At 37.5% G+C, this 22,199-nt stretch overlaps 1 protein-coding gene across 1 annotated transcript in view; it reads left to right on the top strand.

Annotated features, from left to right (window-relative positions):
- Positions 1–22,199, top strand: part of THSD7B (thrombospondin type 1 domain containing 7B) — a 749,444-nt gene that overhangs the window by 343,678 nt on the left and 383,567 nt on the right. The window contains exons 7-8 of the mRNA XM_047085714.1: positions 12,172–12,363; positions 14,382–14,616. Coding sequence (XP_046941670.1) covers positions 12,172–12,363; positions 14,382–14,616 — 427 coding nt within the window. The remainder of the gene's footprint in view (positions 1–12,171; positions 12,364–14,381; positions 14,617–22,199) is intronic.

Raw genomic sequence — 22,199 nt, 5'->3', positions numbered from 1 at the left:
TACTCTATATGGGAAATCCAAAAGATTCCACCAAAAAACTGCTAGAACTGATCCATGAACTCAGCAAAGTCGCAGAATATAAAAAATGCACAGAAATCGGTTGCATTTCTATACAACAATAATGAAGCAGCAGAAAGAGAAATAAAGGAATCGATCCCATTTACAATTGCACCAAAACTCATAAAATATCTAGGGATAAACCTAACCAAAGAGGTGAAAAATATATACACTGAAAACTATAGAAAACTTGTGAAAGAAATTGAGGAAGACACAAAAAATGGAAAAATATTCCATGCTCATGGATTGGAAGAACAAATATTGTTAAAATGTGGATACTACCCAAAACTATCTACAAATTCAATGCAATCCCTATCAAAGTAACACCAGCATTCTTCACAGAGCTAGAGCAAACAATCCTAAAATTTGTAGGGAACCAGAGAAGACACTGAATAGCCAAAGCAATCCTGAAAAAGAAAACCAAAGCTGGAGGCATCACAATTCTGGACTTCAAGATGTATTACAAAGATGTAATTATCAAGACAGTATGGTCCTGGAACAAAAACAGACACTCAGATCAATGGAACAAAATAGAGAACCCAGAAATGAACCCACAAATGTATGGCCAAATAATCTTTGACAAAGCAGGGAAGAATATCCAATGGACTAAAGACACTCTCTTCAGCCAATGGTGTTGAGAAAACTGGACAGCAACATGCAGAAGAATGAACCTGGACCACTTTCTTACACCATACACAAAAATAAACAAAATGGATGAAAGACCTAAACATAAGACAGGAAACCATAAAAATCCTAGAGCAGAAAGCAGGCAAAAACCTCTTTGACCTTGGCCGCAGAAACTTTTTACTCAACATGTCTCCAGAGGCAAGGGAAACAAAAACAAAAATGAACTACTGGTACCTCATTGAGATAAAAATCTTTTGCGTGGTGAAGGAAGCAATCAGCAAAATTAAAAAGCAACCGGCTGAATGGGAGAAGATATTTGCAAAGGACATATCAGATAAAGGGTTAGTATCCAAAATCTATAAAGAACTTATCAAACTCAACACCCAAAAAAGATATAATGCAGTGAAGAAAGGGGCAAAAGACATGAATAGATGCTTTTCCAACGAAGACATCCAGATGGCTGTCAGACACATAAAAAAAAAGGTCAGCATCACTCATCATCAGGAAAATATAAATCAAAACCACAATGAGACGGCACCTCACACCAGTCAGAATGGCTAATATTAACAACTCAGGCAAGGACAGATGTTGGTGAGGATGAGGAGAAAGAGGAACCCTTTGCCACTGCTTGTGGCAGCCCCTCTGGAAAACGGTATGGAGGTTCCTCAAAAAATTAAAAATAGAACTACCCTACGACCCACAATTGCAGTACTAGGTATTTATTCAAAGGATAGAGGTGTGCTGTTTTGAAGGTGCACATGCACCCCAATGTTTATAGCCGTGCTGTTGACAATAGCCAAAGTATGGAAAGAGCCTAAATGTCCATCTACAGATGGATGGGTAAAGAAGATGTGGTGTATATATACAATGGAGTATTACTCAGCAATCAAAAAGAATGAAATCTTATAATTTGCAACAATATGGATGGAACTAGAGTGTATTATTCTAGGCAAAATTAGTCAGTCAGAGAAAGATAAATATCCTATGACTTCACTCGTGTGGAATTTAAGATACAAAAAGATGAACATAAGGGAAGGGAAGCACAAGTAATATAAAAACAAGGAGGGGGACAAAACAGGAGACTCTTAAATATAGGGAAGAAACAGGTTGCTGGAGGGGATGTGGGTGGGGGGATGGGCTACATGGTAAGGGGCATTAAGGAAGACACTTTTTAGGATGAGCACTGGGTGTTACATGTAGGGGATGAATCACTGGTTTCTACTCTTGAAATCATTGCATTATATGCTAACTAACGTGGATGTAAATTAAAAAATAAGTAAATAAATAATAAAAGTAAAAAATAAAAAAATAATAAAAACAAAAGAAAAGAAAACAAACAAACAAATGAAAAAACCCCCGAAGCCTACATGCTGTATAATTCCATCTCTATGACATTCTGGGGGAAAAAAAGCAAAACTATAGAGAGAAAGAACAGATCAGTGGTTTCCAGGGACTAGAATTTCAGGAGACAAATTGACCCCGAAGGGAAAGCACAAGGAATGTTTGTGTTGATAGAGCTGTTCTGTATCATGATAATCCTGGTAGATACAAGGTTCCATGCATTTGCCAAAACCCATTGAACCATACAACACATAGAGTGCATTTTATTATATGTTAATTAAAAAGTTGTGGGTAATGGTAAATAATGAAAAAAACCCACAGATTGACAACTCTTTTCAAGGGAGAACCTTAATGAAATTCATCTCCTTTGACTTTGTTTTTCCATTTCTCAAAATTTGTTCTTAGGAAAACAATCAATGATATGGTCAAGAATATTCTTTGTTGTGTTATGTGTCACAGAGAAAATTGAAAATGTCTGAATTGTGCAATTATAACAAGGTAGCTAAGTAAATTATAATATATTTCTTATTCACTAAAGGCATTCAAATTATCTTTTTGAGGGTTTATTATATAGAAAGAAATGATCATTCTTTACTGTTATGTTATCAGTTTACTCTATTGACTTACCCAGTTTAACTTAAAAAACATTGATTGTCAATGTTTGCAAACTTTTAGACAACTTGAAATACTTTCTAAAGGTATACCATATATTCAAGCTGATCCATATATTTTTCTGAATAGCTAGATATATAAACAGATAGGTATATAGATAGGCAAAATGAATAATGTTATTTCTGCCTTTATACTCATTTCAGTTCCTTTTTTATTTTTCTAGCTAAGACAAAATTGGGATGGAGAATAGAGGTAGTGTCTTTGATCCAAATCATTTTTCTGTTTGGGATGTCATTTATCTCCATTTTCAACCAATAATAAAAAGCCACATTATATATAAATGGTGCTTTGCAATTTCCAAAGTATTATTTTACATTAGCCTCTTTGATCTATCACCATACCAATAATATAATCAGGAATGATAGCAGCACTCTTCCTACCACTTATACAAGGAATCTTAAGCCTAACAGTTTTCCTGGGCCACATTTTGGTAGGTGTTGAAAGCAGAACTCAAATCCAGATGTCACAACTCCTATCAAATATTGTGTTCCTTATAAACCACTGTTTACTTACTTCAAGATTTTCCCTTTTGAAAGGGAAATTTAGATCATTTATTCCATTGTTAGAATTTTGGTTTCATCTTTTAAAAATTATAGAGAATCTCTATAAAATTCTCATGAGAAACAGAGTTTCCATATTAAACAGATGTCATCAGATTGTATTTTGAGATGTAACAGTGTGCTTTTTTCATTGTGGGCAACTGCCTCCCCCCATACCCTGGTTACTGAGCTGTCCACTGTTTTCAAAAGATCAGGATTATTGTACCTTGAATGCAAACAGATGGTACCAGTCAGTGCCCAAAATTGCCATCTTGAAGCTCTTTTCAGAGACAAAAATCCTGAAAACCAGACTTTCATATGCAAGAGCCAGGTATTTTGTAAATTCCAAATAGCTCCCTGTAGATATCAAGATGGGAGGCCAAAGGACTCCATACAGATTTAGTGTCAGCCAGAATCCTACAATGGCCAGTTCCCAGGGAGGGCAAGAGAAGGTACACAGATGAGTGTCTCTCACCCCCTCTCCTTTTGCAAATGAAATATTGGACAATGAATATGAAAACTGGCTGTTTCAGATAGGTTAAAGGGGAAGCAAAAGCAGAGGGACCATTCCCCTGTTTGATACTTTGGGAAGAGCCTGTGCACACGGGGTTCCCTGCACCACACCTAAAGGGATGGGGCTGCAACAGTGAGAGGATGATGTACTGTGTTTAGGCACAGAAAGGAGATCAGAGCTAGCTGCCTACCACCCTCACAACCTGGTCTCTCTGGGCCATTTATGATATGAAGGCTTCCCAAAATTCCTGTATGCTCCAAAGTGGGATAGGAAGTGTTAACTGTCTCCAGGAAACTGGGACTAGCTTGGAGTCAGGTCTAGGGGAGTACGTAGTGTGTGGACTAGAAAATCAGAAGCTATGTCAAAGACTATAAATTAGCAATAGATGCAGGTGCATCTTTAAAAACATGCATCTTTGAGTGATATAACAAAGACCAAGTTAAGGAAATATTTCAGTAGGAACTTTAAATGGATATATTTATGTATGCCCTTCCCTTCCCAACTCCTGTCTGTTTTTTGACTACCAACCAGAAATTGGGACTTGTTAACAAATTGATGTCATTTTTAGGAAAAAAAAAAGTTATTTTTCAAGGTCAAATTATGGTAGGTGTCAAAAACAGCACTATATATATAGTTACTTTTCCCCCCGCACCTTAGTTGTAATGAGTAATTTTCAAATCTTTACATACACACAGGAAATAGTGGTTACTTTCTTCTGAAATATGTGGTTAAGTCCAACAAAATATGGCGTTACAGCTCTAAGACACTTTGTTAGATTTTACTTGGGTTTGTTTTTGTTTTTGTTTTTGATAATTTTAGTTTACTTCTATGTCTACTCGTCTACATTTTCTTTCACCCTGAGTAACACTTAGTATAGTACTCATGAGCTAAAGGTATTATGATCCTCTATGCTTGACTGACTCCAGTGGATCAGGCCTTATGTAGCCCAGTACATATATTGTCTTGACAGTGAGAAGATAATGAGTGTCAGTAAAGCATCATGTTTAAGAAATAGGCTCTAGAGCTAGGGTGTCCAGGCTCAAATTCAGGATCCACATTTTACTTAGGTTTGTCCTTGGGTACATTGTTAAATTTATCCAAGACTCAATATTCTCATCTCTATAATGAGCATAATTATAGTTCATACCTCATAGTATTGTTGTGACATTTAAATGAGTTGATATATGTAATTTACTTAGAGTAAAAACTGACATCTACTACATATGGTGCATGTGTCTACCGTTATGAATGCTTTGAGGATCAAATGAGTTAATAAATACATGCTAAATGTAAGATTGTGCAGGTTACATTTTAGGTAATCAAAGTGTTAGCTGCTATTATGTTATTATATGCTGGGGAACTGGATATCGCTGCTCAGTTAGATTTCTGAACAAACATCTCACCTGCCATGTAGATTAAATTTCAGCTAACTTACAACTTTTTAAAACATGTTTACCTTAGAAATATTGGCTTCTTATTTTTAACTCTTATATTCTTACCTAAAGTATTTTCTTTTTAGCAGTCCTTTTGGGTACCCCATTCATCTTAAGCCTTTGCTCGTGTATTCTCTTTATTTTCTTTTAATAGCTATTAGAATTTGATTGTTTCTTTTTGTTTGTTTGTTTTTACTTTGTGAATATCCTTACATCGTTATTATATTTTTGCTTGTATTTGTATCATTTATTTAATCATGCATTGTGCTGTTTCTGGTGAGTGTCCCTCCTATCCACTTCCTTTCCAGTCTTGTGTTCTATCTTATCCTTCCATCTCTTAGTTCTGAGCTTTTTTTCATCCGCTTATCTTTTTTATTTTTGAAATAGATTGCCCTATTCTGCCCCACCCTGTGATGCAATTCCCAGATTATCAAGGTGCCCACTCCTTTAGGCTTACTCTTTCTAATACTCAATTTATTGAGTAGTTGACAATGGATTGTGTAGAATCACATCTTTATGTTTTGGCATCAGCTGAAAGTAATGTAATGATGAATGCACATGTGAGATAGGAGCCAGGAAGCAATACAGCATAATAGATAAGAATATCGTTTATAATGTCTAACAGATATGGTTTCCAGTGCCATGTTTTCAGATACTAGCTGTATGACTTTGAGCAAGTTTTTTTTAACCTTCCTGTGTCTCAGGTGTAAACAATGGTATCTAACTAATGATGTCACTGTGAATATTCAGTAAACCACTACATGTAAAGCGGTAAGTACAGAGTATAATACACTCTCTGTTTTCTCAAATGTCAGATGCTGACGTTCTTTTATTACAGTTGTTTTTGTTATTGTGATTATGATAATACCTAACATCAGGTTTCTTTGTCTTCACATATGTGTCAACTAGATAGACAAGTAAGTTTCAAATTGTGAAATTAATAAGCAGAAACATTAATTTATTGCTGGCATTGCATTATTACATGTAGATTCTGCTTAGCCTTTAGCTTTAGTTTTATATTTTATTGCTTTAAAATATAAACACTTCCTTAGTTGATTAAGGTCTCAGTCCAAAAGTGGCCAGGGGCTACTCACCTTTAAGAAGGTAACATTTAAATTTAAAAATGAAATTAAGTGCATATCAATTCCAGTAAATTTGCTATGTATTATCTGTTGACATCTTACTCAGCTGTCGGCAAGCATTTAATCAACATTTATTGGCATTCTTTTCTGAGATTTAAATAGGACATAAAATTTTATGACATGTAGAGTATTTTCAATAACTGTTTCATTATTTTTCATAGATAGTATAATAGTATACAAGAGAAAATATCAATAAAGTACCCAGAGTGAATTATTTGGGGCAGAGCAAGGTAGTTTGAAGTTTGTATAATGACAAAATGCTGGTCTACTTTCCAAATAATACTGTAGATTTGTGAATAGCTGGGTTCTCTTTTTTTTCCATTTTGTTTATAATCTTTTCTCTTTTTGGACATATAGATCAGAAAACTAAGAATTATAGTTGTTTGCTCTATTGTTACAAAAGATAGATGGTACTTCACAATATTGAATTCTAAGTCCTTAGTGGTCACAAAAAAGGAATGTTACAGGATGTAATATATACCATAGGTATAGTTTAAATACTAGTTTGATACAGAAAGCCCAGACTCTGATAGCTTATTAGTGTTAAATTTACATGATTGCTTGACCAGTAGCCATAGAGTCTGCAAGAGCTATTTACACTTTAAGTGGCACTTCAATGGGGAAAATAAACATGTTTAAGGAATTGTGAGTATATTCATATGTTCAGGAATCTTCCTTTCATCTAAATACTTTAGCTTTTGGCTGCGAATGGGTGGGCATGAGGACAGTAGTATAAACTACTGTGTCTAAGATCTAGTTATCTGGCCATCTGTGCCACAGTTCCCAGAATCACAAACAAAACTGAGTGATAAATATGACCCCGAAATTTTACCCCTAGGCATGTACTGAAAATAACTGGAAACAGGTACTCAAAAAAGTACAGGTATAAGCACTTTCATAGCAGCAGTATTCACAATAGCTAAAAAACGTCCAGTGATGGATGAATGGATACACAAAGTGTGGTATGTATGTACGATAGAATATTATTCATCATAAAATGGAATAAAGTAGTGTATATGGTACAACATGGATGAGTCTGCAAAGCATTATGTTAAGTGAAAAAATCCAGACACAACATATCAGAAATTGTGTGATTCCATTGAAATGGAATACTCAAAATAGATAAATCTGTAGAGAGAAAACATAACTTGGTGCCTGCAGGGTCTGAGGAGAAGGGTAAAGGGGAAAAATGCTTAATGTATAAAAGGTGTTACTCTGGAGTTATGAAAAGGTGTTGAGGCTAAATAGAGGCAGTGGTTGCACAACACTGTGGTTTACTAAGTGACACTGAGGTGTTTACTCTAAAATGGTTAACTTTATATAATGTGAATTTCCCCAAATTAAGTTACTAAAAAAATACTGAATGGCCACATTGGAGCAGCATCATATCCCATATTCTCAGAATCACAATTGGTTTAAATAAGTCCACTCCATGAGGAGAGAATGTGGAGTTTGTCATTATTGATCCTGAGGAGGCTGATAAGGGCTGGAAGTAATTTTACAGTCTTCTTGAAAGATGAATTCAATTTCCTTCTTAAATATATTCTATTTTATTATGACATTAGATTATCAGAGCTTGTGAAAATCACTTTTAATAGCCAAGTTTCTGTCCCATGTGCCGCTTTATTTTCCATGCTTGCCTGAGATTTCAGTTGGTCTCATTGATCCATCCGAGAAAATGAAAACAGGAAAGTATAAATGCTCCTCTTCTGAGATGGATTCTCTCTGTACAATGAGGGCAGATAATTATACTGATTTGGATGGGCAGTTGAGGTTATTCAGGCTCAAGTGCTTTATTTTTGACTCTTAAATGGTTTAGATTCACCAACCATATAAATAAAATGATCTGGATAATTATACATAGTTTTTATATTTTATGTGAACGAGACTGTGAAACTGTTGGTAGTTGTTTGTACACATATATGAATGGCAAAGTAAGTGCTTTCAATGGCTATGACATAAATATCTAGATTTTTCATATAAAGAAGGCCATTAGGTTTTTGTGGTGTACATCTTTGCAAACACACTTTAAAGGTTTCTGTATAATGAAAGTCCTTCATGTGCTAGGTACTTTGCTATATATGTCACATAAACGATTCCTAATCCTTAGAATATCCCTGAAAGATAAGTGTCATTATTTCCTTATTACAGATGAAATAGCTGAGGTTCAAAGAAGTTAGGTGATGTACTCAAGAGGAGAAGTAGGGCGAGGATTCACATCTAGACACTTAACTGTATGCAGCTGGGCTACCTTGTAACGGGGATCCCATTGCAGCTCACTCACAAACTGCAGACACTGCTTATGATTAGTAGTTTGATTTCCCTAAAGAAAATCTTATTCATTTGCTCACATGTCTGAATTATCCTGTATAGACAAGCTATCAAAATATCGGTAGGAATATTGACATTTAACTGCATGGAGGAAATAGGTATGTCAGTTTAAATGAGAGCTTAGGTGTTCAAAGTATTTGAGCACCTGATGTGAATACTAAGGGTACTGAATGGTGATTTGGAAGGATGTTAAATTTGAGTCATGGTAAACCTGATCAACTGGAAATTTAAGGAAGGTAGAGCGATAACAAAACCTGCGTGTCAGTCTAAGTGATTCAGAATTTGATGTCAAATAACAGTTTCAGCATGGGTTTTGTCTTCTCCTCATGCAGCTTCAGTATTATCTTCTAAATGTATTGCATTTTCCTACCACCTATTCCTATTTCCTATTTTGTTGATACTTTCATTGCCTGAAGAATCCTCTTTCATTGCCACCAAGTTTCAACCTTTCTTTTTTTTCTTTGTTGAAAGCCTTCTGCTATCTGCTAGTCCCCCAGATGACCTTCTCTTCCCTGAGCTGCTATAGTATTTTCTGTTTTAAACACACATTTGCAACTTGGCATTTACTTTTGGACTAAGTTTTCTTTTTATATGTTTATAGCTCATCTCTGTTATGAGTTATGAACTCTAGTGGGGTACATAATAGTATCTTCACCGATTTTTGCCCCATTATATGCCTTGGACATAGCACACGTTCATCAAATAGTACTTGATAATCTTATAACTCTTGAAGGCAGGGCTTTCTAAAAACAATTCATAAACATACTACTTCTAGGAGATATTCTCAAAAATGGATGATTGTTGGCCAAATAAGTCTGTAAAACACTACATACAACTTCCACCCTAAGAAATTTACACTGTACGTTGGCATTTTCAGCACTCTGAGGAGTTTTTCAGTAGTGAGACCAAGTTTACTATTTTAACTCAGTATTCACAGCTTTCTCCCCACTTTTTTGTAAGAGCCCTACTAATACCTATTATGCTTCAAAAACGTCTTCTGTGAGACACTGCTTTAAAGTGGTTTGTGGGGTACCTGGGTGGCTTAGTTGGTTGAGCATCTGACTCTTGATTTCAGCTCAAGTCAGGATCCCATGGTCATGGGGTTGAGACCCAAACTTAAGATTCTCTCTCTCTTTCTCTCTCTTTCTGTCTCCCCCTCCTTCCACCCCTCTCCCCTGCTTGCTTGCTCATTCTCTCTTTCTCTCTCTCTCTCTCAAAAAAAATAATAAAACTATATTTTTAATTTAAAAAATAGGGGTGTCTGGGTGGCTCAGTCAGTTAAGCATTGGACTCCGGGTTTCTGCTCAAGTCATGATCTCACGGTTGGGGATGTGCTGGTGGTACAGAGCCTGCTTGGGATTCTCTCTCTCTCTCTACCTCTGGCCCTCTCCTGCTTGCACCTGCATGCGTGCGTGCACTTTCTCTCTCAAAGTACATAAATAAACTTTTAAAAATTTAAGAACTAAAATGCTTTGTATCAAAATTATGTTAATAATATTCACAAATATGGAAATTAACTTTTGATTAGATGTAGGTTGGGCATATTGTATGGCCTCCTTGCTTCTGTACTTGGGAAAAGACTACCCCTCAGCTGTGTCAGGGCACATGCGTGTGTGCATGTGCGTGTGTGTGTGTGTGTGTGTGTGTGTGACAGAGAGAGAGAGAGAGAGAGAGAGAGAGAGAGAGAGAGAGAGAGGAAGGGAGCATCTGTGTGCATGTGTATATGCACGTACTATACAGTGTGGACTCAACCTGAAAAATAGATTGAGACTAAAAACAGAATGATTGGAACTGGTCTTTCAGCTTGATTATCTGCTAGAATCTCTATTACTTCTCATAATATGCTTGAAAAGTTTTATTTGTACCTCAGGGGCAATGAGCCTGGCCTCATTTACAAATATGAATGCAGATATTAACAGTATACTGTCTTCTCCTCCAGGCAGTCTTACTGTCGACTGGTTTTATTTACTTCCTCAGCAAAGGAATATCCATCTCCTTGGAATTAGACACAATGTGCTTAATGGGAAAAGCAGAAGTTTTGGAGTCAGAAAGTTTTAATTTGATTCCCATCTCAGGTCTGTGTGACCCTGAGCAAGTTTTCCTTCCAGAACCATTGATTCCTCATCTGTAAAAGAAGATGGGTTATACCTGCTTCTAAGAGCTTCTTACGAGGACAGTGCCTGACACAAAGGAGATGCCCTATAAACATTAGTCCCCTTTGTAGTTATTCTGTTTGTCAGGCAGTTTATGATAGGAGAATTCCACAGGCATAAAGTCACACAGCCAAAACTTCTCTTTCCTATAGATGCTGTTCCAAATATGTGTTGTTACTCTGAACTATAAATGACATCATTATTCTTCATGTCTTCTGTTTTTATGAAGGGACAGTGAGCAGGGGAAATAGTATGAGTTGAACTATAATCTATAAAGAGAAACACTGGAATTGTAATAGTGAGTAAATAACCTAAAAGATATTTTTTCAATTATTATAATTATTTGAGATACAGAAAAGTAACTTAGAAATGATCCCCTTAGTCTTAACATCTATTCATTGTAAAACAAAACAACGAAAGAAACAACTCTCCACCATTATTTTTATATATAAAATTTTGGGTTTGACTAATTAGATCATTCAAAGGGAGAATAATAAATGTATTAGGAAAAATGTCAGATGGGCCTTCAAATTTGTCTCAACATTATATAATATTTAAAAAAAAATTTTTTTAATGTTTATTTTTGATAGAGAGAGAGACAGAGCATGAGCGGGGGAGAGGCAGAGAGAGAGAAGGAGACGCAGACTCTAGGTTCTGAGCTGTCAGCACAGAGCCCGACGCGGAGCTCAAACCCACGCACCCTGAGATCATGCCCTGAGCCGAAGTTGGACGCTCAACTGACTGAGCCACCCAGGCGCCCCATCAACATTGTATAATAATTTTATCAAGAGTCCATTTCCACCATGGTCTGGGATTATTTACCACGTGTGCAAACATAACAAAAGAATAATTTTGTGTTAATCTTGCTTAAAGTTACATTTGTGGAGGTAAAGGCACCCAACAGATAATTAGAATGATATAATTCTTTATAGCATAGAATACAATGTTCAGCATAAATTGAGGTTTGCAGTCCAACAGACCACTGTAGCACCTGTTTTGTAGAAAAAGATATACTTATTACATATGGTTATCAATAACACGTCAATCATGTCTATCTCTAGCCAGCCGTGGCTAAATTGTTCCTGGAAGAAGCCTACTCTGTCCCTGTGAAGGATGACAAATGAGAGTTTTGCTGTGGTATCTACCTTTCTAAATGCCAAATGATCTCCTGGCAGTTTTTCTTGACATAAATATTATGAATGGCTGAAGAAACTGTCATTTTTCACACTTTATTGGTTTAGACAGAAGGTGAAGTCTTCTCGGCTAAACTGAAGTAGTAGAGGAAGCAATGAACCTAAATGTTCCTTGGACTCTCCTCAATTGTGCATTAATCAGCATCTGTCTCGATCTGGTTGATTACAGGAGAAGATGTATCAGGGAGTCTCTGCCCAGCATCTCCTCCTCCCGAAAGGACGGCTTGCGAAATTCCCTGCCGAATGGATTGTGTGGTGAGTGAGTGGACAGAGTGGTCATCCTGTTCACAGTCTTGTTCAAATAAAAACGCAGATGGGAAACAGACCAGATCAAGGATTATACTGGCATTGCCTGGAGAAGGTGAGTAATAGTGAAGGGTTCAACGGGGGAGTCAATGGCCAAATTACTGTTTTTATTTTATTTTTTTTCTCGTAAGCACTTGAGAAGGTCATATTGTGGAAGTAGCCACATACAGGTGATAGCTCTATGGCCTGAGTCAAAATTAACTGTCATTTCTATGCATGCTTTTTCTCTTTAACCCTCTAGTTTATCTATACTGAGTTTCTATATTTACATGATTTGTCTTAGCCCAAACCTATGCCTAGGCCATGGCAATCAGATGGTTGTTATTTTTCATTATACTTATTTTGGTGGGGGGGGGGGAACCACAAAGTTTGATTGCCACACATCCAGCCTCAGGTAGCTCATACATTGGGACATTGGGGAATATAATTGAAATATGTCTGGTAAAAAAAAAAAATAAAAAAAAAAATAAAAGGCTCCAAATTAGGAATCAAGAGACATGGCTCCTTGACCAGGAACTGCCACTGACATCGGCAAGCTATCTGATCCATGCGGTCCAATTTCCTGTTCTGTCATGCTGGCATGTTGTGAGAGGGAAGAAGATGAAGGCTCTGAAATGGCTTTGAAGAAGCTAAAATGTGCTATGGAAATGTAAACGGGTGACATCAGAACAAATTGGAGGAGCAGCTGTTTCTATCATTGATAGCCATGGTCTCTGTCCCCAGACACATACGTTCTTTCTTTCAGGCTCTCCCTTGGCTCGTCTGCCTAGGGCTCAGTAAGAACAGCAGGATGGTGTGGCCACTGGCTGTGAGGAGCTCCTTTTTAAACAAGATTCTGTTCTGTGATCCTGAAAAATGGGGCCAGGGTCAAGATGAATGAAGATTTTCATATTCTTAAATTGCAGTTGCTTCCCCCTCTTGTCTTTTATATTTCTGGAAGGAGAAAAAAGTCAGCAGTATTTAATGGGAAAAAAATAACAAGAATAACAAAACCAAGGTCACAAATCTTTTTGAGCATTTGGCCCACTGAATAAAACATCATAGGGTGGAAGAGTAGGAAAAAAAAAATCAATACTTTAGATTAATGCCAGTTTTTACATGGATATAAAAATGTGAAAGAAAAGACAGTAATGAAATTTGATTGTCTGACTCACCCAAGAGTGTAAGGATGCACATCTGTCTGGTCTCCCTGCCAGTGGATAACACATTGTCAGATATTATTTCAGGGTTTAAGGATAGACTCTCTTCTGCCAAACTTTAAGAGATACTTCTGGGTTTCTCAAAATTGCAGTAAAATGCACGGCTTGATGGAAGATGGGTGTCTTAAAATGATTCTCTGAGAAAAATAATGCTCTTAGGAAAAAGAGACCATATATAGGTAATGTGTGTGTAAGTGTATAGGTTTGACCTAATACCACTTCAAGGTCATGAGCTACTATATCTAACAGACTAACTTATGTAGGCATCGTGTTACTAATATAAAAGTAGATTTCTTTGGAGTTTATCTCAGAGACACAGGACTCAGAGGTGGGAAATAGAATCTCTTTTTGTTGTTGGTGATGGTTTTTTGTTGTTTTTGTTTTTGATCTAATCAACATGTGCTGCTACCTATTATTTAGGAGGGAAAGTGCAATATATTGTCCTCAGATTGTTACTCACGACAAAAAGACCATGGCCCTGGAATGGGCAGAAGGGTACAGAGGTTCAGGCCTTTGGAATCCTGTGTCAAGAAACCACCTTTATGGACCATTAAAACAGCAAAAACAAGGGCCCCTGGGCGGGCTCAGTCAGTTAAGCATCTGACTCTTGATTTGGGCTTAGATTGTGATCTCAGGTGAGATTAAGCGCTGGGTGGAGCCCCATTTTGGGCTCTACACGAAGCCTGGAGCCTGTTTGGGAGTCTCTCTTCCCTTCTGCCCCTCTCTGGCTCACATTCTTTCTCTCTAAAAATAAATAAATAAGCATTAAATAAACAGTGAAAACAGCAAAAATAAGAATGACAGTAACAACAGCAGCCCGCTAAGAACAACAGCAAAAACTATGTATCCTTTTTTTATTGTTATTTTTTTGTAGGTGGAAAACCATGTCCCGCTACTCAGGCCCTCCAAGAATATCGTTCATGTAATGACCATTCCTGTATGCAGCTCTACTGGGAGACATCGCCTTGGGGCCCCTGTTCTGAAGACACATTGGTAACTGCCCTTAATGCAACCATTGGCTGGAATGGAGAAGCCACCTGTGGTGTGGGCATTCAGACACGGAGGGTCTTCTGTGTCAAGAGTCATGTGGGACAAGTGATGACCAAAAGGTATCACCAATAGTTTATTGAAAGTGCGTATGGGGGCACCTGGGTGGCTCAGTCAGTTAAGCATCTGACTTCGGCTTGCATCATGATTTCATGGTTCATGGGTTCAAGTCCTGTGGTAGGCTCTGTGCTGATAGTGTGGAGCCTGCATGGCTCCTGCATTGTCACCTCTCTCTCTGGACCTCTCCCATTTACACTATCTTTCTCTCTCAAAATAAATAAATACAGTAAAAATTTTCATTGAAAAACTTAAAAAAAGAAAGTACATATCTCTCAAACAAAGGTAGAAACAGTTATAATATGAATCATTAGTAAAGTTATGGAAAGTAAATGTGGCCCACCAATATTGTATCTATTTGAGTAATCAAACATTTTCTTGATCTCTCAGTATTTTTGGTTCTTTTTCACTCACATAAAGACGAGTTCAGTATGAAGGTAGGTTCCCCCCTTTGAAAGGATATGGTTGTGTCACACTCCTCTTTAGGTTCTACTGATCTTCTCTGCCATGGGCAATAAATCCACATAGCCATTTTAATGGACTGATTCATGCCTGCAAGTAGGTTATAATCTCATATATGTTAGACTCTGCACATGAAGACATAAATTAAAAAAGAAAACAGGATAATTTAGATATAGGAACTAGGATATAGTTATGAAAAAGAGTCAGGGACAATTGCAAGTGATAGGCAAAAAGAGTAATTAGGCAGAAAACTCCACTGTGGGAGTTTCATCTCTAGACCAAACGAGGAGAAGACCTGACTCTTCCTCATTCCACGTGGGAAGTATCTTGGAAAAGACAATGCAAGGGACCTACACAATGTACAGTGACCAGGTAACTGTTCTGTCCATGGAGATTTCCTAGTAGCCATGTTTGAACTAGTCTCCTTCTTGTGGTAAAAGATCCCACCCCAGGGGCGCCTAGGTGGCTCAGTTGGTGAAGCATCAAGCTCTTGATCTCAGGGTCATGAGTTCAAGTCCTGCCTTTGACTCCATGCTGGGAATGAAGCCTACTTAAAACAAACAAACGAACAAACAGAACAACCCCACTCCAATCACAGGAATGGTGGGTCACCAGGATGGGAACACCCAAACTTTTGTCTCGTGTCACAAACTAGGCAACTTAAAGTGCTTCCCCAGGAATTCACAGATTGGGAAAATGAAACCCTCTCTTCTTTCTGTTCATGAGGCTCTAAGTATATAAATTGAGAATTGCCACAAGCATGGTCCTGGGGAAAACAGCAGGCGAGGGGAGTGAAAAAGATGCTCAGAAAGAAGCAAAAACTGAAGCAGAGCACATCCTGGCAACATCAAGTCCTGGGCCTATCCTGCTAAGTGTGCCCCTGCCCTTCTTGGCAACACAGGCAGATACACTTACTTGTCCACCTGATTCAATCCAATTTGTGTTGCTGTCTGGGACATCTCAAGCACCTGATTAATTTCACCTTGGGACACCTTGATGATAGGCTCTGAGCCTTATCCACGGTGGTATGGAAACCACAATTGCTATGTAAGGAAAGTCATAGGAACTCAGATAAGGGTAGTGAACTGTGGATGACACAAGTCATGCAGACTGGCCAGATACTGCTGGTATTGGAGCATCCAATGTGCAGATGACTGTGCAAATGCAAGCAAAGATGATATGACTTGAAGTGAAGCACAGTTCAGAAGACCTAATCTCTCTCCCTTCCCAAAGGTGGCTTCTAAGAGTACTGGAGTTGGATGTTCTTAATTGCTACAAACCCAGACTTTAGCACAATGTTTGGCATATGGCTCGTGTACCATAAATGTCTTTGGAATCGACGAATGAGCTATATTTATATGTGGAAAGTTACAGGGTTTAATGAGGATTGGATATGAATCACAGAAGATTGAGAAAAGCTGATGTCTATCTTTTGTTCAAGAAAAATTATTTGATCCACCATCATACATTTTGGCAAAGGGGACTGCCATAGAAAGTAATGACTAGCTATCGCTTCTCGGCCTTTTGGCTAAGATCAAGTGAAAGTAATGACTAGATCATATGCATGACCTTCTACTCTTATTAATTCATAAATGTTATTTCTGCTTCAGACCTGACTTGACATTGCTTGAAATGTTTTTTGGAGTATCAGCTTATGTCAGTTGTGTTTTGCAACTCACCTGGTATGCATAGCACTACACGGACTGATTGAACCAATGGGAGTTATAGCCAAACACGGAAAATAATGCTCACATATCACTAGACTCAGGTGAAAATCTAATTCCTGGGGTTACGGTAAAATCCTAAAAAGCTTATAGAGACATTATGCAGACATGAAAACTCCCTTTATCTTGGGAAGGATTTTAGGCTTGATAATGTTCATTTTTATGATATAAATTTTCAACTGCTTAAAAAAGACTCATGAAATATCAACTTGAATATACAAATAAAATTAAATATGGCTTATAGTTGTAAACCCTACATAAAATGCAGCAAAGTGTTATTCCTTATCATGATGAGAAAATTTAGCATGCCTGATGTCTGATCTTCTCCCTTACATAAAAAATTTTCAGCTCTTGGAGTACCTGGGTGGCTCAGTTGGTTGTCTGACTCTTAATTTTGGCTCAGGTCATGGTCTCATGGTTCATGAGTTCGAGCCTCACATCAGGCTCTGCAGTGACAGTGCAGAGTGTGCTTGGGATTCTCTCTCTTCCTGTCTCTCTGCCCCTCCCCTGCTTGTGTGCTCTCTGTCCCTCAAAATAAAATTAAAAAACAAAACAAAATAAAACAAAAACCCTTTTAGCTCTGAACCAGAACAGGGAATTCATATCCACTTGATATGAGCAGTTTGTTTATTTCTTAGCAAAGGGGCTTTAGAATTGAGACTAACACCAAATAAATTGTCACGTTTAAAAGTCTGTTTTGACATGAAAAATTGGATTACATGTTCAAGTAGCTCCAATTTCCTTTTCTATTCTAGAATTACTTCAAATGGTCGTTGTTGTTTTTTTAAGCCAGAACACGTAAATGTTATTATTGCTGTGAATAGCCTCCAGGTTTGCTCAGTTTACCATCACAGAAAAATAAATTGCACAGATGTTTTCCCTAACACACACACACACACACACACACACACACACACGCACAGAGAGAGAGAGAGAGAGAGAGAGAGAGATTGCTAATTACTTTTTACACTGCTAATGAGGCTGGAGACTTAACAACTTAGGTTGAATTCTTACTGTGTATCTCCAAATGACCCTGCTAAATATGAGGAACCTGAGTTGACTTTAATAAAATTAATTAAAAATGTTTAGGTTAAGGAGATTAATTGAGATAAGAGATTAATACCTAGTGTCCAGTGAAGCACATAGTGAGATAATGAAACTATCAGCAGTAGAAAATACTCTTTACTCTGCCCTTTCAAAAAATATATTGTTTTTGTTCTTTTTCAAGTAAAAGATATTGCAGTGGGAAAAGATTCCCTGCCATTTGTGAAATCCTTGGAGTGGGGGTAGGGGAATAGAAACAGAAAAGAAGGAAATATGCTGAGGAAGAGGGGGCCTTTGGGGGTAGAGAGAAAGAAGCATGTCTCCATGGACTGGATGGCTAATATAATGTGTTTTATCTCCAAGCCCACTGCACTGGGAGGCAGAGTTCCTTGCAAGTTCTTGCTTCCCTGGGTTGGTGTCTTGGTTTCTATGCAGTTGTATAGGTGAGAATGTTAGCATTGTATGAGTAATAGAACTGATCATATCAGAAAATGAGAACTAGCCAGGGCACAAGTGAAACAGAAGTAAGAGCTTATTGGGATAGTTCTAGGGTTTTGTTTGGTTTTGTTTCACTATTTATTGTCTTTTTTTTTCAGTTGCAGCGTTCAAAAAATAATAAAAAAGATTCAAAACACACAACTCAAAGCCTCCTGAAAGTCCTGATAAGGCACTTGCTGCCTTTAATGTGAAAACACCTGGCATTGTGTGAGATGTAATAATAGAGAGCTCCATTTAAACATTTAATGTTGACAAACCTGGCAGGTTCGCCCCACCTAGCTGAGTGAGACGTACGTTGGTTCCTGGGTTGGAGGATTGATCAAAGAAATGGAGCTTTGTGTCTGCATCTTGATTATGGAGGCATAACTGAAAAATGGCAGATCTTTGTAGCTCAGTTTGATGCATTTCAGCGCAGTGTTTATAAGGAACTGAAAGCTACAGAGCAACAAAGAGATAATAGTTATAGAGCATTCCAGTGCTAGTCCAGGGAAATACATGTGCTGAAATGAAATACATTCATCCTTTTATTGAGACCACTGCCAATCTAGGGTCAGAGTGGTACGCAAAATTAGGAAGTATAAATTATGATAAAAGCCAAGGGGCCATACTTTGTTTACTATGTAAAAAGTGAATCCATATGTTTCCCTGGATTTTCAGGCTTTAATTTTGTTTAAGAAATGGCTGGACAAATTAGACTAATATCCCCAGGGATTTATTTGTCTTCAGGCTCCAATAACATTGAATACTATTGAATCACTCACTTACTGTTACTAAATATTTACACTGAGCTAAGGTATGGCACTTTTAAGATATGATATAAGATGCAATTCCACATTAAGGCATTAAAAATTAGTTTATGCATCATGCATGCATACATAGACACACAGGCGCACGCGCGCACACACACACACACACACACACACACACACACACACATATGCAAGAAAACAGAGTAAGAGAGGTCAAAGCCTTTCTTGGTCAGTGTCAATACAATAATACAGAAAATAAACCTTGTAGGTTTTTTTTTTCAGAAATGGAGGGCACATATGTTGCTAATGGTCAGAGTATTTTTGAAGACTAAGAAGAAATTGATGCAAATTAGAAATTTGATGATTCTTGAAGGGGTAGACACTAAGGAGAAAGGAAGAGGAAGCTGAATCCCTGAGGAAAGAGGTTGCAAAAGAAATGAACAAAAACACAGTTTTCACTGACAAGAGAATGTTTGGCTCCTATCAGACCACAAATCACATTCTAGGAAAGCTCTCAGTTCATGGCCTCTATAAAAGGAATGTAACCTGAGCTTGATCTTTGCTATTGAGGAGATGATACCGTTTCTCTCTTATGGACTTAAGGGAAGAACACACAGAGAGAAAGAGACTGTATTATGGAAACTTGACATTATGCCCAGTGAGTATTTATTGTGCATGATGCCAATAAAGGGTAAATAAAGTAGACAACTTCAGTTCCCTAAAAGAGATTAACACCTGCTCCTAATTGAAATGAGCAAAATCCCTGCAGGATCAGCCTCCTTCTCGAGAAAGCCTGAAGCTAGTGCCACAAATATTTCTAAGCTTATTTTACGAATGCAGGAGTGAGTGTGAGGTGGCTGGTTTTAGTGGGACTCCTGCCGCTCCACTGAGCACACAAGAAGTCGGCGTTGCCCGAGTCATACTTTCATTTCCAGCCATATACCACAGGAGCTGTTGGAGAGGAGTTAGAATAAACAGCAGCTCAATTTAATTTTAGTAGACCTTAGAGTATGAATAAAGGACTTGGGAATGATGTTAGTGTTTTTTGCTATCTCCAGTAAAGTATGACATAAATTTTCCTTACCCGAGTAGCTTGTTTAAGTAACACTATATTCTCATAAAGACACTTTTCTTTCTTTCTCTCATTTTTTTTACTGAACTGATCTCTTTGATAGGCAGTGTTTCTGTGTATATTAAGTATAATTAATAATAATATAAGCCACTAGAATCACTTTGATGGCTCAGTCAGTTAAGTAACTGACTCGATTTCAGCTCAGGTCATGATCCCAGGTTTGTGGCATGGAGCCCCCGTGGGGCTCCATGCTGAGCATAGAGCCTGCTTGATATTATCTCTCTCTCTGTCTCTCTCTCTCTCTTCTTCTTCTTCTTCTTCTGCCCTTCCCTCACACTCCCTAAAATAAATAAATACTAATGATAATAATGAAAATAATAATGCCACTAATAATTTACTGAGCCATTCTTTTTCTGTGAGTATATGCATTTTCTCTTTTAACTTATTTTTGTCCGTTTTATATACTCCCCAGAAGAAATGAAATGATACAGAGAGAAGATGATGGCAAGCAACAGGTCCTGTCCATCTCATGCTCCATTTAGTATCCCACATCTCAAACACAACCACAACAACTTTTTAACAGTTGTTTTGTGTTTTTTCTCTGTCTCTCTATTTTGACTGGGTGAGCCTCCACATGGTTCACAAATCATAACAACATGCAAAGATATATATAACAAAGAGAATCCTCACGCTCACGCCCCTGCTCCCATCCACTTCCCCCACCTCCTGTCCTGCCACTGGCAGCCATTGTATTAGTTTCTTATCTCCGTCCACTATGTCAATGCAAACAAGCACAAGTATATATTTGTAGTCCTCCTCCCTTTCTGATGTTTACCTCCTGACTCTAAATACTATATTTTCCACATATCATTCATAAATATCTTCACTTGTCAATGTAAAATGCCCATTCCTCGATTCCCTCTTGTGAAAGCAACGAACTTGAACCCATTTACACTAACTCCTGTCTCGACTCCCAGATGGTGGGTGTTCTGTTGGCACATTAGCACTTTGAATTAATCTTTTTAGAGCTTTGTTTCTGTTTTCATTTATATTTAGACTGGCACTCTGCCCACCTGCGTTGTCAGATGAGGACATCCAAGCCCCCGCTCTTTCTCTATCCCCTTCCATCTCCCCTTCTTTGTCTACTTTGTCTTTACCTTATGGTGGCAAAAGTGATATCATGTGCATTCTGTTCCATGGTCAAGTTCAGTCCTCCATGTTTGGCTTATATATTGTTTCTATTCTAAAGTTTTAAAACTAAGAAATTGTTTTTATTTTGTTAATTATCTAAATTGATGAGGTCTGATGTCATCCAGATTCTTCTCCATTCTTGGGTGACCAATTATTCTTCCTCTTCTCCCATAACCATTATTATCTGTTCTCTTACTTCTATGAAGTATTTGAAAACTGGACAACCTTTGTGTTTGCACATTGGTTGTTTTATGTACAATTGGTGGACTTTTCACCTAAATTGTCATCTTTTCGTCAGCTCTGTGTTTCTTTTTAATTCATTATTTTCTTGTTAATTTTGTCTCCTCTAATTTCTGTTCTCTCCTTCTATAAGGTCAATTGATTGTCTGAACTTGCTACACTGGTGTTTTGTTCTACCATAATTTTTCTCAAATGGCCTGTCCCCATGTAGCTTTGGGTCCATTACTGATTATTTCGGTGCCTCAATTTATCATTTGAAAATGAAGGTTATAATGCCTCTCACTGTTGTTATTAGGAAACTCAGCACTGGCTATCTCATGCTATTAAGCTTTACGCACACTGCATTTATGTGCTTTATGAGGAACTTATGAGAAACAGAATTTAAAATGCAAAAAATGTTGCTGAGTTCTTTCCTGTTTTTCTTCTCAGCATATCACTATTTTAGAAGATAATAAATGTGGTTTTTAGCCCTCTGTATTCATAAAACAAGTAAGCAGGCCAGAAAACAAAAACTTGATTGCCATCTTCTGAGACTTTAGTTCTTCTAAATGACTTTGAATTAGTTGACTGTAACATTTTCGTCCCAAGTATGAGCATTCATTCTCAGC

This window comes from Lynx rufus, unplaced genomic scaffold (assembly GCF_022079265.1).
Source record: "Lynx rufus isolate CCGP_SWC_20201006 ecotype Redwood Valley unplaced genomic scaffold, mLynRuf1.p SCAF_2, whole genome shotgun sequence".
Classification (NCBI taxonomy): domain Eukaryota; kingdom Metazoa; phylum Chordata; class Mammalia; order Carnivora; family Felidae; genus Lynx; species Lynx rufus.
This window is presented reverse-complemented; position numbering and strand designations above follow the sequence as displayed.